Source organism: Podarcis muralis, chromosome 2, assembly GCF_964188315.1.
Source record: "Podarcis muralis chromosome 2, rPodMur119.hap1.1, whole genome shotgun sequence".
NCBI lineage: Eukaryota > Metazoa > Chordata > Lepidosauria > Squamata > Lacertidae > Podarcis > Podarcis muralis.
The window spans coordinates 42,004,380-42,026,422 of NC_135656.1; the positions used below are offsets into that span (position 1 = coordinate 42,004,380).

At 43.1% G+C, this 22,043-nt stretch overlaps 1 protein-coding gene across 3 annotated transcripts in view; it reads right to left on the reverse strand.

Annotated features, from left to right (window-relative positions):
• DNAH9 (dynein axonemal heavy chain 9) overlaps positions 1-22,043 on the reverse strand; it is a 210,106-nt gene that overhangs the window by 186,127 nt on the left and 1,936 nt on the right. For all 3 annotated transcript variants that reach the window (XR_013391852.1, XM_077924329.1, XM_028717200.2), the window contains exons 2-18: positions 20,639-20,835; positions 19,389-19,547; positions 18,935-19,065; positions 18,261-18,472; positions 17,328-17,561; positions 14,770-14,937; positions 14,478-14,594; positions 13,043-13,193; positions 11,244-11,358; positions 8,859-8,927; positions 7,197-7,323; positions 4,864-5,119; positions 4,306-4,547; positions 3,636-3,771; positions 2,951-3,147; positions 2,428-2,852; positions 1,619-1,841 (exon numbers count right to left, since the gene is read on the reverse strand). Coding sequence is in view for 2 of the 3 variants with exons in the window: in XM_077924329.1 (XP_077780455.1) it covers positions 1,619-1,841; positions 2,428-2,852; positions 2,951-3,147; positions 3,636-3,771; positions 4,306-4,547; positions 4,864-5,119; positions 7,197-7,323; positions 8,859-8,927; positions 11,244-11,358; positions 13,043-13,193; positions 14,478-14,594; positions 14,770-14,937; positions 17,328-17,561; positions 18,261-18,472; positions 18,935-19,065; positions 19,389-19,547; positions 20,639-20,835 (3,159 nt within the window). In the remaining variant the exon portion in view is untranslated. The remainder of the gene's footprint in view (positions 1-1,618; positions 1,842-2,427; positions 2,853-2,950; positions 3,148-3,635; positions 3,772-4,305; positions 4,548-4,863; positions 5,120-7,196; positions 7,324-8,858; positions 8,928-11,243; positions 11,359-13,042; positions 13,194-14,477; positions 14,595-14,769; positions 14,938-17,327; positions 17,562-18,260; positions 18,473-18,934; positions 19,066-19,388; positions 19,548-20,638; positions 20,836-22,043) is intronic.

Sequence of the window (22,043 nt, forward strand, 5' to 3'; positions counted from 1 at the left end):
CTGTGTTTCATAAATAGATAATATAATTTGCAAACTTGGGCCCATCACACCCGAAGTCGGGTGAAGTCATGTTTCTGTCTGCCATCTTGATTCAAAATGGCCCCTGGCATCCCAACATCAACCAAAAACCCCACCCCTACCTCTGGAACCCTTGTGCCGAATTTGGTAACAATATCTTTAGAGGCAGCTGAACCTAAGCCAAAAAACGGTGAAGACACACTAAAGCCACATTTTGGTCAGCTATCTTGATTCAAAATAGCAGCCAGAGTCCAAATGTCAACAAAGAGCTCCACCCTAACCTCAGGAACTCTTGTGCCAAGTTTGGCAATTATATCTCAAGAGATGTCTGAATGTATAGAACACAAATTAATGGACAGACAGACAGACAAACCACTTTACCAAATATATAGTAGACTAGTGAGAGAGCAGTGCCCGATAATTTTTAGAAATTTTAAATGGATTGTATAATTTGTGAGTTTGGACCAGTCATGACAAAAATTAGGTGAAGTCACATCAAAATTACATTTTGGTCCCCATCTTGATTCTAAATGGCGCCAAGCATCCAAACATCAAAGACCCGCCACCCATTCCCCACTTCAAGTACTCTTGTGCCAGGTTTTGCAACAGTATCTTGGGAGACGGCCAAATTATAGAAAACAAATGTCCAAACAGACAAAATGTTTTCCCCCAAAATAGTAGATTTTGGATTGTATTCAACTGTGTTCATGCACAAGTGAAAGGGACTTCTACCTATGCAACAAAACTTCCCTTTCTTCTCTCCCTGTGTGCTCTGCAAATATTCTTTGGAGGGTTGGGGAATCCTCTGGAACAGATTGGGAGGACATGGGAGGAGGGGAAGGTTGTTTGCACAACACTGCATACACTGTAAGGTAAAGGGAGGTAAAGGGACCCCTGACCGTTAAGTCTAGTCACGGATAACTCTGGGGTTGCGGGGCTCATCTCGCTTTACTGGCTGAGGGAGCAGGCATTTGTCTGCAGACAGCTTCCGGGTCATGTGGCCAGCATGACTAAGATGCTACTGGCAAACCAGAGCAGCGCACAGAAACACCGTTTACCTTCCCACCAGAGGGGTACCTATTTATCTACTTGCACTTTGACGTGCTTTTGAACTGCTAGGTTGGCAGGAGCTGGGACCGAACAACAGGAGCTCACCCCGTTGCGGGGATTCGTACCGCCAACCTTCTGATTTGCAAGCCCTAGGCTCTGTGGTTTAGACCACAGCGCCACCCGCATCCCCGCATACACTGTATTTCTAGTCTATTCTTCCTGCAGAAAAAAGCTCAGAGTTGGTTACTTCCTAACCAGATGCTGATCAGTTCCACCTCTTTGTAGTTCCCCCAGTGCTGTAAGATTGATTCTTCCCTGAAAATTTGCTTGGGTCATGTAAATGAAAAATATCTCAATGAAACTTTACATTATGGAATTCGACTAGCCCTCCCAACAGTTTCTTGCATCCTCCATCTATCAGAGTAATCCTCCTACATGTGCTGCATACCTAAAGAGCATGTGTTCTGAGGATAACTCTGTTCACAGATGAATGTAGTTCAGTTTTTAATCTGTCCACGCATTTGCATATTAGCAGCATGTTTCCACCTACCTCCAGCTGCTTATAGACTTCCCCTGGCAATTCCTGCTCATAGATCTTCAGCAATTCAATTGTTTGTTTCAAGGGCTCAAACATCTCATCAGTGCTGGTCTGTCTATCTTTAACGGCCAATAGGTGGCCCATAACTTCCACCAAGCCCTCATAATCTCCACTCTCCACCGTTTTGCTCAAACCAATCTCGGCAACTTTTACGAACTCTTCAAGATCAGCCAAACTAAAGGCAGTGAAAGAGAGCATACATTGAAAACATGTTGAGGATTGTGAATATTAAGCAGCCCTACCACTTAAAAGCAGGAGTGGAGAACCTGTGACCCGCCAAATGATGCTGGACTCCAACTTCCAATGGCTACAGCCAACAAGGCCAATGGGTGAAGGATGATGGAAATTGTAGCGCAGCAACACCTAGAAGGCTGCAGGTTTCCAACTCCCACCCACAATTTTTAAAATGGGGTTTAAAATGGCTAACTTTAATAACTTCACTGTTGTGTGGCCTTTCTTCTATCCTTAAACAGGAATCACACAAACCCTAAAGACTATTTACCGTATTTTTCTCTCCATTAGACGCACTTTTTTCCTCTTAAAAACTAAGGGGAAATGTCTGTGCGTCTTGTGGAGCGAATGTGTGGTCCCTGTGGCTGGGGGGGGGGACCCAGGCTTCTCCCGCCAGCCCCACAAGCTCTGCTCAGCACTCCCTTTAAATAATATTTTTTTTCTTGAATTGCCCCTCTAAAAACAAGGTGTGCCTTATGGTCAGGTGTGCGAAAAATACGGTAAGTGGTGCAACAGCGAAACAATGATACCTGTGAGTCACATGATCAATGAGGTGCTGCTTGAACATAAAGCTCCACTTCTTAATTATCTTCAGAAGGGACACCTTGAAGGGACGGGCATCAACTTTCATCCAGCTGTCAAATACAATGACTGGCTCCAGGCATCTCACTTCCTCATAGACCTTCTCGTAAGAGTCTATCTGCTCTTTGAACTGCTGCAGTGTAGGGGGGCTCTCTGGGACGCCATCCTCAGCATGGGCCTCTATCTCCTCTGCAGTGAGGACATGGCTGTACAAGAGGAACTGGCGCATGAATTCTTTCCTGTCATCCACATACAGATATGAGTAGTGGTCAAAAGAGCTGCGGTAGTCACAACAAGTTGACATCATCTTCCGGATGCGATCCATTAGGATGTGGCGCATGTCAGCAAGTTCAGACATCTCCTCCATGTCATCCTGAAGAGAAAAGAAGTACAAAGCTGGGTTATTAAACAGGACTGAAAACAATCACCCAGATGCAAAAAAAAGGACAACAGCTGGCCAAGGTTAAAGACCTGATAATGGGAGAAAGTGCTGTGGTCTGCAAGCCTGGGAACCAGGGAAGACACTCGATATATATCATTGACAAGAGCCTCAACCAAATCATAAAAACCATCAGAGGCACCAGCATCCAAAGAAGGACGGAATATCATCTCTGGAACAGACAAATCCAGCTGCACTTTGAGGAGAGGAGCAAGGCCTGCCTTGGAATCTGTAAGACAGCATAAGAAGGTGGACTAAGTTTCAGACAGGTCTTACCAACCTCCCCAATGGAAATTACTAATGAATATATAGAAACAGACAGACACCAGCATAATAGCAATGACAGAAACATACTTTTTGGTTTGAATGCATTATTTTTGCCATCAGCAAAGTAAATTAATTTATTTGTGGCATTTCTAGTGAAAGATCCCAGGGTGAGAATACAACATCCTTAAAATGCAACAGTAAATAAATCAAGATGCAGAGGAAGGTGAGCAGCTTTTACAGGACAAATATCTTACTTGCTTTCAGTGATTGTATAATTGTGTCCAATCTCTCTCTCTCTCTCTCTCTCTCTCTCTCACACACACACACACACACACACACACACACACACACACGACTTCTGCTACTCCCACATAATCCCAATAGCAACAGAACCACCCTCCTACCCTAGATAAATTGATAAGTAGCTTGCGTGAGCAAGGACAAGTTCACCTGTGTTTTCCAAAAGGTACTTCAGTGAACATTCAATGACATTAAAGAATCCATCAAGGACAATCTCATCCACGTGCTCCAAATAAGCTTTCCAAATATCAGAAGTTGGATCTGCTGCAAATAGTCTCAAGTTTTCCTAAATATATAGAAGCCACAATCAAATGAAGGTGATCTCAACATTTCAGCATTAACAAAAGGTCAGACAGTCCCATAATAACCAGTCACTTGTATTTCTCCTGTTGTCTTACATCATTCTAATATTCTCAGCCTATGTGCAGCTTACTAAGGCTACACAGACTTCACAGTTCAAAAGGTTATTAGTATTTATAAATACTGGGAGAATATACCAGTTCTAGTGCCAACAGCTTGCTGGAATACACTACCTGCAACATCTGGAGAGGAATTCAACATAGCTGCACATATTGGGCATGCCTAAAACAGTCGCTGCCTGTATAGGCTGAGCAACATGTTGAATGAAGATGTCAATGTACAGCAAGGTGATGGCAATTTAACAGTCTGACTTATTCATGCCCCTAGGGAAAACCAGACAGCCCCTTTGACATTAGCCATTTATGGCCAGTTCTGTAATGATGGAAAATAAATAATTGCAGATAGCATTTTCTGGGAGAATCCACATTATAATTTATGTCAAAAAACAAAAAAACTCAACCTTGATCAGTAAATGGATCTTATGCCCCGAATCTGTGATGAGTCGATAGTGTTTCTCCAGTCGTTCATGTCGACCATCTAAGTACAGCAGAGATTCTTTCTTCCCATCTTTTCTTTCAAAAACTGGGAAGACCCAAGTTTTCATGATATTCTGAATTTCCTCAATGTTGTCCTTGGTTTTCTGGATTCTTTGCTCAAGATCTCGCACACCGTCAACTAGCCGTGAAACATGTTCCCAAAGCCCTTTCAACACCAATGGAGAGAAAGTCAACAAGCATTCAATTGACAACCCAGAAACAAACTACATAATTTTAAAAGTGTATTGGTTACTGAATTGCCATAGAGAATCCAGGTAGCATTCCTACCATGAGTACATCTACAGGAAGAAGACTGCAATTTACAGCATTCAAACCAGAGTGAATCAGTAGGACTTTGGGCCAAGAGATGGCCTAGATGAAGGAAGAGAAATCTGGGCCTCAAATTATTTTATTTATTTGCTTTTCTGGATACCTTCATCCCTGCCAGGTTCCGCAGAACCTATTACAGAGGTACTTCTTACCTTCTGTTTTCCAGTTCAATGTTTCTTCTGCCTCTCTCAACTGACTATCAATCTCCTGCAGCTGGTCCTGTACAAGGGGGTATTCCACCTCCAGAATTGTGAGCAGGATTTTATTGTACCAGGTGACCATCAAGTCTAGGTTGGCTACCAGCTTCCGGAAGGACTCCTTGGAAGAAAAGATTTCTGCTGCTGCCTCTGGTATCTTCCCAGTCTGGCTTGGCCCAAGGTAACTCACTTCTCGCAAAACTGACACCAGCTGCAAAACATATTCACACAAACCTTTGGATTTCTTTTTTAAAGAGTCCTCTTTCTTCTTCTTCTTTATAGCACTGTTTCCTTGTCTAGAATTGCTCTAATCTCAAAACTGGAGGAAATAAAAGTTCCTGCTAGAAAACTGATGTTGATTAGAGACGATCTTGGCGCAGCTCTTAAAGCCAGTCTGTTCCTTTAACACCATACACCAGCATGAGAGTAAAACCGGGATGTCTTAGTTAGTGGGACATGAAGGAAGGTTATGCTCTTCTAGATAAATTTATGGAGGATAAGGGGGGGGGGGTGTGCAACCATGCTCCTTCTGTTCAATCTCTCAATGGTTTCCAGTACCATTCAATAACCTTCTGGACTTACTAAGTGGAATCGGTATCAGTGCCACTGTGTAGTAGTGACTACTTGAGGGATCATCTCCAGAAAGTAGCAATGGGAGTGTGCTCTTTGGACCCTTTCTGTTTTCACTATGGGGAGCCACAAGGCACTTTTTGTCCCAAATGCTACCCAACATCTATAACGAAGATGAAGGGAGCAGTCAGTTGAAGTTTTGCAGCAAGCTGTCATCACTATACTGATGATATCCAGCTCAATTTCTCCATTGCATCTGATTAAAGGAGAGACCGTGCAAGTCCTGGACTTGGTGGTGGACTGGATGAGAGTTAGTAAACTGAGCTTGAATCCTGGAAAGATGGAGGCCTTGTGGGTGGGTGGTTAACTGTGACCGGAAGATAGGTCAATTGCCTGTCCTGGATTCGGTGGCCCCAATGTCCGTAGGAACAGATACATTTTCAAGGGTACTCCTTGGCTCATCTCTCTCACTAGAGGCCCAAGCGACCTTTCTGGCAAAGTATGTGTGTGTTTTTAGCAGCTTCAGCTAGTGCACCAGCCACTGGCGGAGGAAGGAGGTGCGGGGGGGTGCAGTTCTCCCCGGGTGTCATCCCTGAAGAGGGGTGACATCGCCATGCTGCCCCCATGGGATGCTTGCCCTGCCCCCAGGTGCACAGCATGTGTGCCGCTCCGGGTGCTGGAGCAGCTAGTTCTGCCTCTGGCACCAGCTACAATCATTCCTAGACCATGACAACCTGACCACAGTGGTCCAAGCACTGGTAACCCGAAGGCTTATTTACTGTAACACATTTTTGGTGGGCTGCCCTTGTATCTGGTCTGGAAGCTTCAACTACTGCAGAATGGCATGGTCAGACAGCTCACAGAAGCAGAATACAGGCAGAATACACATTATTCCACTGCTGAGAGAGATGCACTAGCTGCCAATTCCAGTTCAAGGTACCTGTTCTTCTTGTTGTTTTGCCAATTATTTTTTACTGCTTTTCAAAAAAATCAAATAAACAAATGAATATAAAATTAATTCAAATTCAAAAGTTGACTTCCCACCCCCCCTTCCATTATGTTTCTCTTCCCTCCCTTACTCGCTGCTCAGTATAACATACTTTTCCAAATTCCATTTCAATACTTAAAATATTTTAGTATTTTACCATTAATTCCCTCCCCCTTTCTTTGTTGATTCATAAAGCCTTAAACAACTTGGGCTACCTGACTCCTTATGCCAGGCAATGGCAAACTCAGCCCTCCAGATGTTTTGGGACTACAACTCCCATCATCCCTGACCACTGGTCCTGTTAGCTAGGGATGATGGGAGTTGTAGTCCCAAAACATCTGGAGGGCCGAGTTTGCCTATGCCTGCCTTACGCTCTACCTTGATCACTGAGATTCTCTGACAGTGCACTTGTGGTTCCAGGTGCCCCTGAGGTTTGGTTGGTCTCCACTAGGAATCAAGCCTTTTGTGAGGCAGGCCCTGCCATGTGGTATTTCCTTCCAGCAGAAGATAAGCAGATTGTCCCTGCCTTCTTTCAGATGTCTTTTGAAAACTATTGTTTAGATAGGCCTTTGAAATATTATTTTTTCTCATTTTAACCAATCCATTTTTATTAATGTTTTACCAAAGTTTTCAATCATGTTTTTATGGATGCTTTTTGCCCATTTTATATAAGCACAGGTTATAAATGAAGAAGTAAGTAAGTAAGTAATAAAACGCTCTCACATCTTACCTGAGGGTCAAAATTTACAGCAATCAGCTTACTTTCCGAATGCCTTCGGATGATCGGTCGAGTGAGGTTATACTGCGATTTTTCAGACACAGTTTGGAACCACTCCTTATAAAGCTTCTCTTGGTATCTGCCATAAGACCACAACCACCATGTCAGGCTCTGTAAACTGTTAGGTGGCTGTCTGAACCCTTTTTGCTGGAACAGATTTCCTAGCTATGCTGCAAGCAAAGCTGTGGAAAGGAAACTGCAGGTGCCAAAAGCAGCACAAGATGGGAGTTCCTGCAGTCGTGTCCCTTATCCTTCAGGAGACGGCTAAAATAACATCTCAAACCCTGAAGAATCTATAAAAGGGGAGGCGGCCTTTCATGTAATCTTGTTCATGGTTTTATGTGCGCACTGAACATGGCCTGGTAGGCGATCAGTAGCCAATGCAGTTCCCTAGGCAAAAGTATAGATGGGTGCTGTACTCAACAACCTTGCCACAGCCTTCTGCACCAGTCCCAAGGGAAACCCCATACACAATACATGACTGTAGTCCAATCTTGAGATTACCAATGCCCCTTCCGAGCGTCAGGAGGAGGGGGGTTTGCGGGATCACGACCCACCCACACTCGCTCTCGCGAGGCTGGCGCCAGCCTCGCGGGAGGCAGGGATTCCCCCAATTACCATCCCCTGTGGTGCCAGCCAATCGGCTGGCGGCAGGGGCGGGCCTTAGAGTTCACCTGAGCATCCAGTGACAAAGCTGGATCTAGCCGCATGCCTGAACTATGCAGCTGTTTCTTCAGAGGCAATGCAACCCCATCTCAAACTTACGAAACTACCCAACTCCTGGAACTCAGAATCACAGGCACACACACAAACGCTATACAGTTAAGTTGTGGATTTTAAGGTATTTGAAACTAACTTCCTTTACTTACTAGATATGCCCAGTCCTGAGTTAGTGCAGCTCCTATGTACACCCAAGATGCATAAATGTGCAGGTATATAATGGGATGGCTCAGCACTAACTGTACAGTAAACAGAACTCAAATGTGGGAGCTTTGATAACTAGGTAAAGTGAAGATCAAATTGCAGTTTCATCCGTTTGTGCAATCAAGTAGGCAGCGTTTTGGGAAAAGGCACACTGCCACAGCTCTCCCTAGCCTCCAAGAAAGAACAAGGCTTCAGAATTTTATTACTGTGCTAACATAAAGTAATTCCAAAATATGAAACTCAGCCAGCACAACCAAGGGAGAGGAACAAATTTAAACTAAATTAATATAAAAGGCAACTATTACCTATGCATTGCCTGAATCTATCAAAGCTATAAAGCATGGGGGGGGGGGACGGATCCGGCCCAGTCGCCTTCTAAATCCAGCCTGCAGACAGTCTGGGAATCAGTGTGAGTAGAATGTGTCGTTTTATTTAAAATGCATCTCTGGGTTATTTGTGGGGCCTGCCTGGTGTTTTTACATGAGTAGAATGTGTCCTTTTATTTAAAATGCATCTCTGGGTTATTTGTGGGGCATAGGAATTTGTTCTTCTTTCTTCCCCAAAATATAGTCTGGCCCCCCACAATGTGTGAGGGACAGTGGGCCAGCCCCCTGCTGAAAAAGTTTGCTGACCCCTGCCTTAATAATGACTAATATATTCTCAAATCATGCGCTAAACAAACAGACTTACTTTTCTAGCATCTCCATCAGATCTTCATACTTCTGCACCATTTTTTTGCCTTCAGCAGAGTCCAAGCAACTGCTAAAAAGAAACATCAAAATAAATATTAAGACTATGTGGTGTAATATGTTGGTTTCTGTGTGTTGACACTGTGCAGTGCTTGGAGTCACAAGGCTCTGTTTTGCATTCCAGAGATTCCAGACTGTTGGAAGTCTCACAGAAGACAGGAGACGGATGTGATGTTACTGGTTTCCTGTTCCTTTGTTTCAGTTGCTCTCTGCTTTCACAGAGAGAGCATGTCTATTTCTTTTCTGTCTGCGTAGTTAGAAATAAAACGCTCTTTGCAATGTAGCTCATCTTTCTCAGCTCCTTCCCTGCTGCTGGATACTCTGCGTAATGGGGAAACGTGCCTGGAGCCTCATCAAAGGCTCAGGTCATTTATCATCGTCGGAGGACTCGACCACAGGAGTCACTCGGTTGAATGCAAGGTCCGACATAATAGACATTATATGCATGTCAATATTACTTTCTCTTGTTTTTAAGTAGCTTTAAAAAAAGTGCATATCACATTCTAGTCTGAAAGCCCTGAAATGCCAAATTTACATATACCTTTCCTGTCAAATATTTTTTCTGTCTGACCTCTCAATTTTTCTCCTGTTCCTCAAAGAACAGCTTCCTTTCTCTGTAATTCACAGAGACCTGAATAGGGGTCCTCATTTTCATTCATTGTCTGGTTTTAAAGACCATGTTTGTTTGGAGCCATCTTTCACCAAAAACTGGCTCCCTCAGCAATTAACAATTTGAAATTGACCTGAAGCTATAAGTGATCAGGTGTCTGTATGTATACTTAGATGCCAAACGTCACAGGACATGAACACAGGTGTAGACTTACTATATGTTAGCTGAAATAGGCTGGTCCTCCCATACGGGAAGAAGAGAAGAGAAAGTACAAGGAACTGCCGTAAATAGAAAATAGTTTTCTCACAATCAGCCAACCAGCTATTTCAAAGCATATAAAATCCTGTTCTCACCGTTACCTCATCTAAGCATCTTGGACAGAAGTCAATATTCTATGAAGGCGATTGTTCTGTCTGTGCAAGTATTTCAGCTTGCCAGATGGAACAATCCCCCCTCTCCCCTAAGCTGTTGTGGGGGTGCTCCCAACACCTTCGGGGCCAGTTTCAGGGGTTCACACATGGGTAAAGAGAGGGGGGGCAAACTCTCCATTGAGCAAGTACAAGTGCTTCCACAGGCCTTCCACTGGCAGGGCTTATTAGGTGAACTCTGCTCGCTTTGGCTCCAGGGCTAGTTGTAACATTTCATCTCATGTCAGCTTCCTTGTTTCTGCCTCTTCCATTCTGATTCCATTCACCAACCAGAGCAGGCCACAGGCTAATCTAAAGGGGCTTATAGACGGATCAGGACTGGACCTAACCACCAGTATTTGAATGATAGTATCTGGAAATTCAAAATATGCAGCACTTAATTCCTTAGGCAGGATATACGCGCACGCACGCACACACACACACACCTTTTATTCCATTTATTCTTCCTTCTATCCTGCCTGCTTCATCAGCTGAATTTTTACCAGTGGACTCTTTGCAAAACAGTGGTACTGCATGATTCTTCCTACTGTGACCTCTGACTGTGCACTGGGCATCTATTCTTTACACTCTGTCCATGGTATCCTAGACCTAGTTCTGCTTAGCAAGATTAGATTGTCCTTTAGGAATTATGTAAGGTTTTATCTAAATGCAAAAGCTCTGCAAGCTACCGCTTTGCCTGCCTTATGAAAGCTAAAGATATCCCAGTTCATCCCTAGAAACCACTGTGCAATGTCTTCCTCAGACTTTTGACTCTCTCGACAATCCATTGTCTATGAAAAGCCTGCTTGCATCTTACACAGCCTTGCTAGGATTACTGATGTCCAAACATAAAATTAGGACAAGCCAAGAAACAATTTTCAAGCTTAGCTTGTGACGTTAAGGCCATGGAGACAACCTTCTCAATTTTCCTTTAAGCCCCAACATCTCTGTAACACAGAAAACAAGGCAGCACACTGATTCACAGGAGCCAATGAAAAAAAATAAAATGCTTATATCAGTGGTAGAGAACTACCGACTGGCCAAATCCTTACCTTCTTACACCCCCACAGGCCAAGTTTGACACATGGGTCAATATCACAATGACATCAGCTGATTATCGGTGCTTGTGACGGAGCTTTGCAGGCACTGGTGACTAGCAGGGCCTACAAAGCCCCTTTTGTCCAAGTCCCACCTTTACCTGCCCCACAGCTGACATCATGTATGACATCGGGTGTACAGAAGGTAGGCATAGATTAGCTGAAGATCAGAGGTTCCCCACCCCTGGCTTAAATGAAATAAAGATACTCACAGCTGGGTGACATGCCTGAAATTACTAAATGGGATCTGGATCCTGTCTTTTAATTCCTGGGCCCAGCGAATTCCTCCAGCAACCAATGGCATATTCCTGTGCACTGTAGGACAACCTGAGAAAAACAAATTCATCCCGAAGTGAGAAGCATGAACCAGTGCACTGCATGGACCCAGCAACAGAGATTCTCTGATGTAAAACAGCAAACCAAAAAAATATGCAAAATACCCCTCCTGGGTTGTACTAGGTCAGCCTGCAAGCAACTCAATTTTTGAATGCTCTCACACTGAGTGGGAGAGGGGAAACTTCTCTGCACAAAGAAAGCCTACTAGAAAAAAAGGGTTTTAGCCTCCCAACATGCTACATTTTTGCATGCAATGGTTTTTTTCTTCCTATGGGCTTGGAAGAGAACAGTCTCCAACACAAACCATCTCTAGCAGTTCAGCTCCTTCACATTCTGCTCAGGACTCAAGTACAGAGAAAAAGGTTAATAAGAATTCAAATCTCTTTTACACTCCATATGCAGAAGCTTCAATAGAGGTGGACAGTCACATGACATAAGAAGAATCTGCTAGATCAGGCCAATGAACCATCTAGACCAGCATCCTGTTCTCACACTGGTCAGCCAGGTGCCTGTGGAGAGCATTCAAGTAGGACCTGAGTGCAACAGTGCTCTGTCCGCTTGCAATTCCCAGAAACTCAAAAGCATACTGCCTCTGGCAGTGGAGGTGGAGCACAGCCATTGTGGCAAGTAGCCACTGATATGGCGTTATCATCCATGAATTTGTTGAATAGTCTTATAAATCCATTCAAGGTGGTGGTCATCACTTCCTCCTGCAGGAGGAATTTCCATTGTCTATTTACGCACTGTGTGAAGAAGTATGTTGACTAGCAGAGAGCAATTGGGCCATTATCCCAAAAAAGCATTTGTGATAGATAATATGGCGGCCCCTTCTCAGGTCCGGTGTCTGTTTCTGCCTCTCTGACAGGACTGAATGACACATCAACCATGAGGCTTTAAAGCAGGGGTCAGCAAACTTTTTCAGCAGGGAGCCGGTCCACTGTCCCTCAGACCTTGTGGGGGGCCGGACTATTATGGGGGGGGGGATGATGCAAGAGCACCACGAGCCCTGGTGGCTGCTTACCTGTGTCTTGTGAGTGGCAGGGGCTGGCGGTGGGACGATGAGCGGCGCGCGAAAGGGCTCCAGAGAGGGGCTGCTTAAAATGGCAGCCGCTTGAGCGCTGCTGCTGCTGGCATCAACAAAGCCCAGTCCACTTCCTCCTCTAGGCAGGGCAGGGAGAAGGAGGGAGAGAGGGAGGGAGGAGGCACTGCCGCTGCCATGTGAGGGAGAGGGAGGGAGAAAGAACGTGCGTGCTGGCAATCCATGTGGCGATTCCCGGACCATCTGCATGCCGGATCCAGAAGGCAATTAAGCCTGATCCGGCCCGCGGACCTTAGTTTGCCAACCCATGCTTTAAAGTTTATTATTGTAGAGGTAAGGGGGCACAGGAAGCTCTCCTTTCTCAAGTTCTGGAAAGGCTTGTAGGTATTGTAACGAAATGACCTAATATGCTGTAATTTGCACAGCGATCTTGCTTTAATTAATTTATTTATTTATTACATTTTTTAAAAATATAAAGAAGTCCATCCTACTTAAACAAAGATTTGCAATATTAATTATTGCAATTATGCAATATTAATTATTGCAATTATGCTTAAAATAATTGTGCACTTCCTTGCTTTCTAAAGGCATCTTGTTAACTGAGCATAAAGCCATTCTGAAGTTGCTAACAAATACCTAGTTCCAACTCCTCCTGAATATGTTTCAGGTAGATCAGTTTAGCATCGTCCAGGTCTCTGTCGAACATTGTGATGAGAAGATGATATTTAGCATAGGCATCAGCTGCTATCAATGGCCGTTCCAATAGACTCCCAAATATGTCTATCAGCTACCATACAGAAAGAAATGGGAAATATCTGTGATTCTGTGTACATGCCCTCGGTCCAAACAAGACCAGCAACCCTTTTCAACACCCACATATTTCTTCAATGACCCACCTAGTTACTGCAGTTCACCAATCTATCTGATGAATGTATGAAACAGGTTTTAATCATAAGCCATGTTTGATATCAGTTACACATTGAAATGGTTGAAATCAGTTGATAGAATGATTCCAATGATGTATTTCCCATCCCCAAAAGACAGGACTAGATTCATTCATTATTTCCCCCACCCCACTTGTTGTTTTTTTTGTTTGTTTTTTTTGCAACAAATACATCCCTTCACTACAATCATTACCAAAGACTGCTTCCGCCTCCCATCTCCCTATGTTTTTATTGTTCTTTTCCTTTCTAACTAAATGTTCTGCATCTCCCACTTCACCCAGCTTTAACTAGTCCGTCCTAGCAAATGAATTCTACTAGCCTTTCCTTGAATAGTGCAGGAACAAGGATGGGGAAGTGAGGGAGGCAACTCCTGCTCTCTGAGATCTAGCAATTTGAGGTTTTAACCTATCTGGTAAATTTCCTTCACCAGATAAAACTGTGGCCACAAATCATTTTATCACAACTTGGAACTAATAAATCCAGGCTAAAAGGTGGCTTCAGGCCTCCAAATCAATGTGGCTCTCCCTCCCTTTGCAAGGGATCCTTTGGAGCAGCATCTAGAACCAAAAAAACGAGCCAGCACTGTGTGCTTAGCGAATGCAGATAAGGACCCCTGGACGGCTAAGTCCAGTCAAAGGCGACTATAGGGTTGTGGCACTCATCTCTCTTCAGGCCAAGGAAGCCGGCGTTTGTCCACAGACAGCTTTCCAGGTCATGTGGCCAGCATGACTAAACCGCTTCTGGTGCAACGGAACACCGTGACAGAAGCCAGAGCGCACGGAAACATAGAAAATACATGCAACTTTTTACATGGCCATATATTATTTGTTGGATTTTTCCTTTTTATTATTATTAAAGCAAAATTGTTTGGTTTTATAATCTCTCTCTGAATGCTCAGCAGCTGCAATTTGAACCCATGGAGCTCTACAGCTCTGAAGGTCACCAACTGAAAAGCCTATTCACATGATTAATGGAATGCAACTAACATCTTAAAAGTGGTAGGAAGATATAAAATACCATTAACTGGCAACTCTTCAGGGCATTTGTAAGAAAAGAAAAGCTTTGTGTATAGAAAAATAGGGCACATTCACTACACACTGCATTGTCCTAATACAACAAATACAAACCTTGAATGCGTGCTCTATGCTAGCTGCATCATCGAAAGCCTGGGCAAAAGCATTCCCTAGCCTCCGATCCATATCTTCCACTTTCTCCTTGAAGTCATACACGTCATCTTCAAATTCCTAACAGAAGCAAACAACAACCCAATGAATTCATGTCACAGTTGATGCAGCAGTTTCTGGAAACAACTCTCCCCAAATACCAGATTCTTCAGTGTTAAGCTCGTAACATCCTCTTTTGGTATAAACGTTCAGCGTGAACATAAGATGAGTTATTATGGAATCCAGAACCACCTACCATGTTGGCCACATCCAAGCAGTCATATGTACGATCGGAAAACACTTTATAAGCCTCTTGGAACTCTTCATACATGCTCAGGACTTGCTGGCTCAGAGATTTCCCTTTTATGCCACTGAATTCGAGCTTCTCCAGTTTCTCTATGTCCAACGCAGTCACCAGAAGGTCCTACAAATTGGGATAATTAACAGTTATTACCCACAACAGATTATGGCACTGCTTCCCAACAAGTGGACTAGGCCAGGCTAGACCCATGACTGCCTCACGCTGGTGCCTGAGACAAAGAGAAGATATAGTTTATTTTTCATACTGTTATAGCCATACCACCTTCATTATCATCCCTAAACTTAAGACATATATAACTTACATATGCATATTTTTAAATAGTTAAGTGACTAAGACTGTTGTTGAGTTAGTGCTGGTGTGGGGCAGGCGGGGGCATTAAACTCAATGAAATACAAATCGCTAACATCTCTGTTTGCCTTTCTCTCATTAGATCGGCTCCTGCCTAGGCTACAATCATTTAGCTTACTTCCTAGCAAGACTTATTGGGAAATATCAATATGGCTTTAAAGAGGCATTGATTATCGCTGTGCTTTCTGCAAGGTTAATTAAAGGGGTGTATAAAAATGCAGCAGGCCTCCCCTCCAATCAATACTACTTTGCATTCAACTGAGATTCTGTGCTTTAAGACAAGAAGAGACCCAAAAAAAAATCTAATTGAAGCCATTTTTCAAGGGAACTGGAGCATGTGTCAGCCGCCTATATTATGCTTCTGAAGTCTTTCAGTTTGGGGTAGGAAAGGAATGAAAAACTCGCTTTTATTGCAGCCAACCAAAAATCTTCTTAACCTGTGAAATCCCGTGGTGTTTGAAACTAATGGAAAATCTGACAAGTGGAAAACAAATTGCAGCCAAAATGCTTATATACAAAAGTTGTATAATCTGAGGAAATTGTGAGCCAGGAATTCTTCTTTACATTTTACAGGGAGATTCAGGAGCCCGTGTAAAGCCAAAGAGATATAGAATACCCCCACAAATACCACATCTGCCAGCAACAGGTCAGCATTGGGCTTTCTGTCACATTTCACATGTGCTGATTCAGTGCATCATATCCCTGCATGTCTCACACAATTGTGCTAACCTCTAGCAGTCTACATGGCTGACCAACTAAATTGGGGTGGGTGGGGAATGAGTGCTGGTTTAGCATCAGATTATATGCAATTTGACAAGGCTTCCCCACATAATGTACAGCACATTGACTTCTCAGATCTGATGGGCAGCAGATCAGCATTTGCTTCTTTTGAAACTATATTGTCCAGCATATATTTCACTCTTCTTAACAGCTGACAATGTTGAGACCTACAGAAACGTTCTCTTGTTCTAAAACCACGCAAATGGAACATTGTGCTTTATTCAGACTTGGATAAGCAAAAGTCTGCTCATGCAATGGGGGTTTCTTGACCTCTCATTGTGCCAACGCTTCCCTCAAAAAAAGTCAGAGGACTCTAAATAAAGGTTTGGGATGGGGGCGTGGAGGGGCAAGAAGAAAGTGGTGAAAATGAGCAGAAGGACTTCTGTTGAACATCTCTAGATCTAACTGTTATATCCTAACTGTCCTTATGCCATAAATGTCATGGGCTACATACCACTATTGTCTCTCTACACCCAATTATCCATACCCTGGAAATGTCTGTTTTGTACACATATATAAATATCAGAGTTAAATACAATTATTTAGGAAGTTGGCGCATGACTACTGCCAAAAAAAATTTGGTTGGGGGAGGTCTTAATACCTGAGAAAGGAAAGGGGCAATTTCCATGTTATATTTGAAAAAAGAGAATCTGAGCCTGAGAAATTGGGTCATGCCTAAAAAAAACAAACAGCCAGGGTAAAAGCTGTAGAACAAGATGCCATTGTAAGAACAAAGCAGATTCTGATTAAGTGTGGGAGGCATGCCCTATAAATACACACAGCATTGGGCTGCTCTGGGGATCATTTAATCTGTATCTAGCCCCATTTTATCAGTGTAACCTTAAAGGATGAGGAAGAAGATAACAAAAAGGTAACTTGAAGGGTGAGGAAGCCTATGCATCAAGAGCATCGCCGTCAGCTCTTGCTCAGAAATCCTGACAGCTTTTGCAGATCTCCTGTGGCAGAAATCTGCATTGGTGAGGCAAATGCCTGAGAATTCAGGAACTCATTGGGTGAAAAATTCAACCACATATTAAACAGTAGTATTGTTTATTTACCACATTTGTGTCCCACCTTTCTTCAAAGGAGCTCAGGGTAGCCTATATAAGGTTTATCCCGTTTACAACCCTGCAATACAGAAAAGGCTAAAAAGCAATGGCTTGATCAATCATGCCTGCAAGCTCCATGACTGAATGGGGTGTTGAACCCATGTCTTCCCAAGCTAAATTCCCTAGACACCAGGAATCCTGACTCCCTAGAAGCAAAGAGTCAAGGGAGGGAGACAAGTTACAGTAAATTATTTCTGACACTATATAAATTGTTCTCTATATACATCAACATTTGTAATATTCCGTGGTACTTACATTTACCATGTGGAGCCTCTCTAGAAAATTATCCAATCGTGCAAAAACCATTATAGAAGGGAAATCCCACTCCTTTGCCTCTAGGCCTGGCTGAAAGTAAGTACTGAGATTGTCTCTTCTTTCCTCAAAGGTCTGCTTGAAATAGTTGAAAATATCAAAAGTTGTCTGCACTTTGCCCAGACTTTCTTCAGTTTCCGCTTTAAGCAGATCTTCTGCATTGAGGTAAGTCCTAGCCTAGGTAGACAGAGAAGAGCAACAAATCTTGTCATTTCAGTGGTATGGTTTGCTTGTTTTTTAAAAAAGGAAGAGAAAATGAAACAGGCACAGAAAGACAGAGTATTCGACATAAGAGGCCTAATCCTAACTTAAATTGGTCATTTGGAAAACTGACAATGGTTCATCGGGATTGGTACGCAACCCAATGGAAAGAGGCACAACTGTCCACATATCTGGCCAAAGGAAGAGTAAGGGACATGTGCCTCTTTTATAACATTTCCTACAAAAGAGAAAAACTGCCAAAGCGTCTTCTAAAGAAAAGGCAGCATTCCTATATTTAAACCTCCAGCACTAGCTGAGATTTTCAGAGAAACAGGGCATCTCTCTGGATTTCCATTTTGCTGCTCCACTTTAAAAGGCTCCATGCATATCCAGGGCCGTTTAACATGAGGTCCTCTCATCATGCCACAGTACTCCTCACTGTCAAGGCACCTCTCCTCTCACTTACCACTGCACTGGAATGACAACTGTGGGAGGTACACATGCCTGCTGAGGGCAACCAAAACCCAAGGGCTGAAGCTTTACAGTGACAAAGTGAGTGCTGCAACCTGTAGACCCCAAAGCATTATTGGAGCCCTCATACTGTGTCTGCGTGGAACAGCAGTATATTATTTTCTCCATTTTGCAGGGGGCGAGAAGAACCACTACATGGCCTACCTGCTGAATGAGGAGACTGCAGGTTTCCTGAAGCAGCACAATTATCCTTGCAGGTGTGCTGTAATATTTGGATGTGGCCCAGATTAAGCACACCACATGAAGCACTCGGTTTAGTAATGGCTTCAACTCGTTGAATTCCGCATTTTCTATTTCCTCTAGAGGGCGCTCTAGGGGCTTTAGGTGCACATTTATATCGTGGGCCTCAACCAAAGCTGTGATTTTGAAAGAAAAGGAAAAGTTTCACACAAGAGAAGTTAGGGAAAGGTGCCGTACATTACTCAGGAGATCTTAAATACACTTCTGTGGAAACAATTTTGGTTTAGTTCAACTGGGCTTACTTTCAAGCATGTGTATTTCTGAATTACAGTGCACATTAAACTCATTTTACACACCACAGAGCAAAAACTGAAAATTTAAAGTATGACGGAGGAAAACCCTAAAGAATACAACAACACATAAGACAAAATATGGTGCAGCTCCCTCCTCCTGGGACATGTCTGCCGCTCTTCAAAGTCCTTCAAAAGCTCTAAGCAACCTTATAAAATGATTGAACCTTTACCCTGTCACATCCACTCTTTCGACAAGAACTGAAGAAGCTGCTCTCCACATAGGCCAACCAGGAGAGGTTAGTGATCTGTGAATAAACACTATAGCACAAATTTTCAAAATCTCACCTGCTTCTACATCTCTGAAAATTGACCTGAATGCTGGAAAGTAGGTGCTCTGCACTCTGTCAAGAAGCTCCATCATGGTCAAAACCCTTCTGGCTTTCAGCTGGCTGTAAATGCACTGCAGATCTTCAAATCTACAAGAAACACAAAATGGTAAGGCACTGAGCAAAGACACATTTCATGTCAAATATCCAGGCAACATACTCCCCCTTACAGCAAATCCAGGTTATGCATTTGCCAGTTTTTAAGATATTCCTAGGCAAAAGTTTCCAGGGCGGAAATTTATTTATTGTGCTAATCAGAAAGTTAACAGTTGTACAAGTGACGTTAACAGCAGTGGGTGTTTCCACATCAACTAGAGTCGAGATCAAACCAAAGTTCTGCAATTGCGCTCTTATAGAAGCAGCTCTCGCTACTCTGCTTACGTCTTCAGTGCAGAATGAAGCTATAAATGTACCTGCTTTTCCAAAAATCCAGCTCCACCTTTGGACTGGGATCTTGGCCTTGCAAAAGTGGTTCTGAAGACTCTCTCTTTAGAACTCCCTGGATCTGGTGGGTCCATTCAATAACAGCTGATTCAATTGCATGGACAATAGATTTATCCACGAGTTCAGTGCTACAGAAAGCAAACATATCAGCAGATTAGTTTTACCTCCCATCTGACAGTGGTAGATAAAAAGGCAGATCTAAAAAACAAAAACAACATGTAATTCTATCTTGCAATGAAGCAATAGGGCGCTTATCACGGTATAATCTATGGTTCACTTTATTGACCCACATTATTTCTGTTCCTGGTGTGCCATACATTTCCACACTTCTTTCTATTACAGTAACTACACAGTGTGAAAACCTTTACATAAAGCACCTCAGTACAATTTATTCAACACCACATTATTACCAGCAATAACTATCAAAGCCTTAATATGGAATGGTGGAGATATATACTGTACTACAGTGCTTTGAACAAAAGATCAAGCAAAAATGACAGATACTAAAGTTTTAGTAAGAGACTAGCTGGCACCTAGGGACGCGGGTGGCGCTGTGGGTAAAAGCCTCAGCGCCTAGGGCTTGTCTATCGAAAGGTCGGCGGTTCGAATCCCCGCGGCGGGGTGCGCTCCCATTGTTCGGTCCCAGCGCCTGCCAACCTAGCAGTTCGAAAGCATGTCAAAGTGCAAGTAGATAAATAGGGACCGCTTACTAGCGGGAAGGTAAACGGTGTTTCCCTGTGCGGCTCTGGCTCGCCAGAGTAGCTTCGTCACGCTGGCCACGTGACCCGGAAGTGTCTCCGGACAGCGCTGGACCCTGGCCTCTTGAGTGAGATGGGCGCACAACCCTAGAGTCTGTCAAGACTGGCCCGTACGGGCAGGGGTACCTTTACCTTTTACCTAGCTGGCACCTGGTATACTAGCAAGGAAAACACACAATCGTAATGTCCAAAATTGCACTGAAGGCAAACATCATTTACCAAAGAAGAAGTTCATTCTAACTAGTAAAAACAGCTGCCCAACACAAAACACAAAACAAAACACTGTGGTTTAAATTGGGGGAGGAGGGGGAGGCTATGCTAAGTTACAGCAAAAAGACCAGCTGTTAATGAAAACTCCGTTTTTGCTTTATAACACAATGCCTAGAATAAAAGCAATACTGCAGTCACTGAGTACATTAAAAATGACCATTCATGTCAATAACTACAATATTGCTACTTACGTTTTCTCATTGTCAGAATCTATATATGGGTCTCTTTCAGGGTCAGCAGGGAGCGGCAGCAAAGTCTTGCCTTTAATTTGTCCAACAACTACAAAAACACTACTTTTCAGATTGCAGATGTGGTGGACGATATCCTGTGACACCACATGGGGCCAGCTGGGATGGTTTTTCTGGTTCCCCAAGAGTGGCACCACTACCTAGAAGACAGGTTAGGTTGAGAAAGAGAGAAAATTTCAGAGCCCCTGGTTTGCCAGGTTACATCAATCACAACAAGACTTAAAAGTTTTACTTATAAGTTTTATAAGTCCCATATTAATTCCCGAATCCTTGAGAGATGGTTGCTCTGATGTTCCCTGAACTAAAGAAAAAGGGTCAATTTGGAGAGCCTAGAAATCACTTCAAACCTCTGGCGCTCAGATCATCACTGGTGAGTCATTGTAAGGAAAGAGGTCTGGTGAGCAAATAAGGCACTTATCCATAAAGAACAGGAAGCTAGGAGTCCATCTACTTTCATTTAATTTGTTTCCAGCATCTCTCACCTCTTTCCTTTATTCAAGGTCAATTTCTTTAAGTTAACAGGAGCTGTAACTATGTTTTTACAAATAACATCGTTTTGTGTGTGTTTTGTTAGCTTGAGAAGCAGGTATGTCATTCCTACAAAGGACTCCCAAGGCATGCTACCAACCTGTTGCAAATATACATAAAGGGATCGATTTTTTGTTTTAAAAATGGCTGAATTTTTCAGACTGCCATTTGTTTCTATCGTTCCAGTGGCAGACGAACAAACTCTTTGTACACTTACAGACATGAGAATCTGTCTTGCACCAAGTCAGACCACACTGGCACATCTATGCCCAGTTACTTAGACTAGTAGTAGTTCTCCAGGCCCAGGGAGGAAGCTGTTCCCATTACCTGGTAGCAGAGATTATTTAACTGGAGGTTCTAGGGATCCATGCCTAGTTAACGGCCTCTCCCTTTCACAAACAAATTTGGATGGGTGCCATGTCTTCATTTTGCATTTCCTCATTTTGTGGGTTTGGGTTTTGCATTCTTGTTCCTCAGCAACTTTCTGAATAAAAGTGGATCACCTCCTCTTAAGTGTAGGCTAGGTTTATTATAATTATTTCATTACTATTGTACTGTCAGTCACCACATTACTGCCATCAATAAAGGCAGCTCTTTACAAAGGTAAACACACCATGTTTATTGACGGTGACCTGCGGTTTCCAGTTTTTCAATGCTGCACTGTTGTAATGTGATTGTTCTATTTTTTATTTTAATTATGTTTATATTTTAATGTTTGCATAACTGGTTGGTATACTGTGTAAACTCCTAATTTAGTTACGTTGGTACTAAACAGTAGATAAATTTATAAATAATAATGACAATTTCCTCCCCTGAGTCT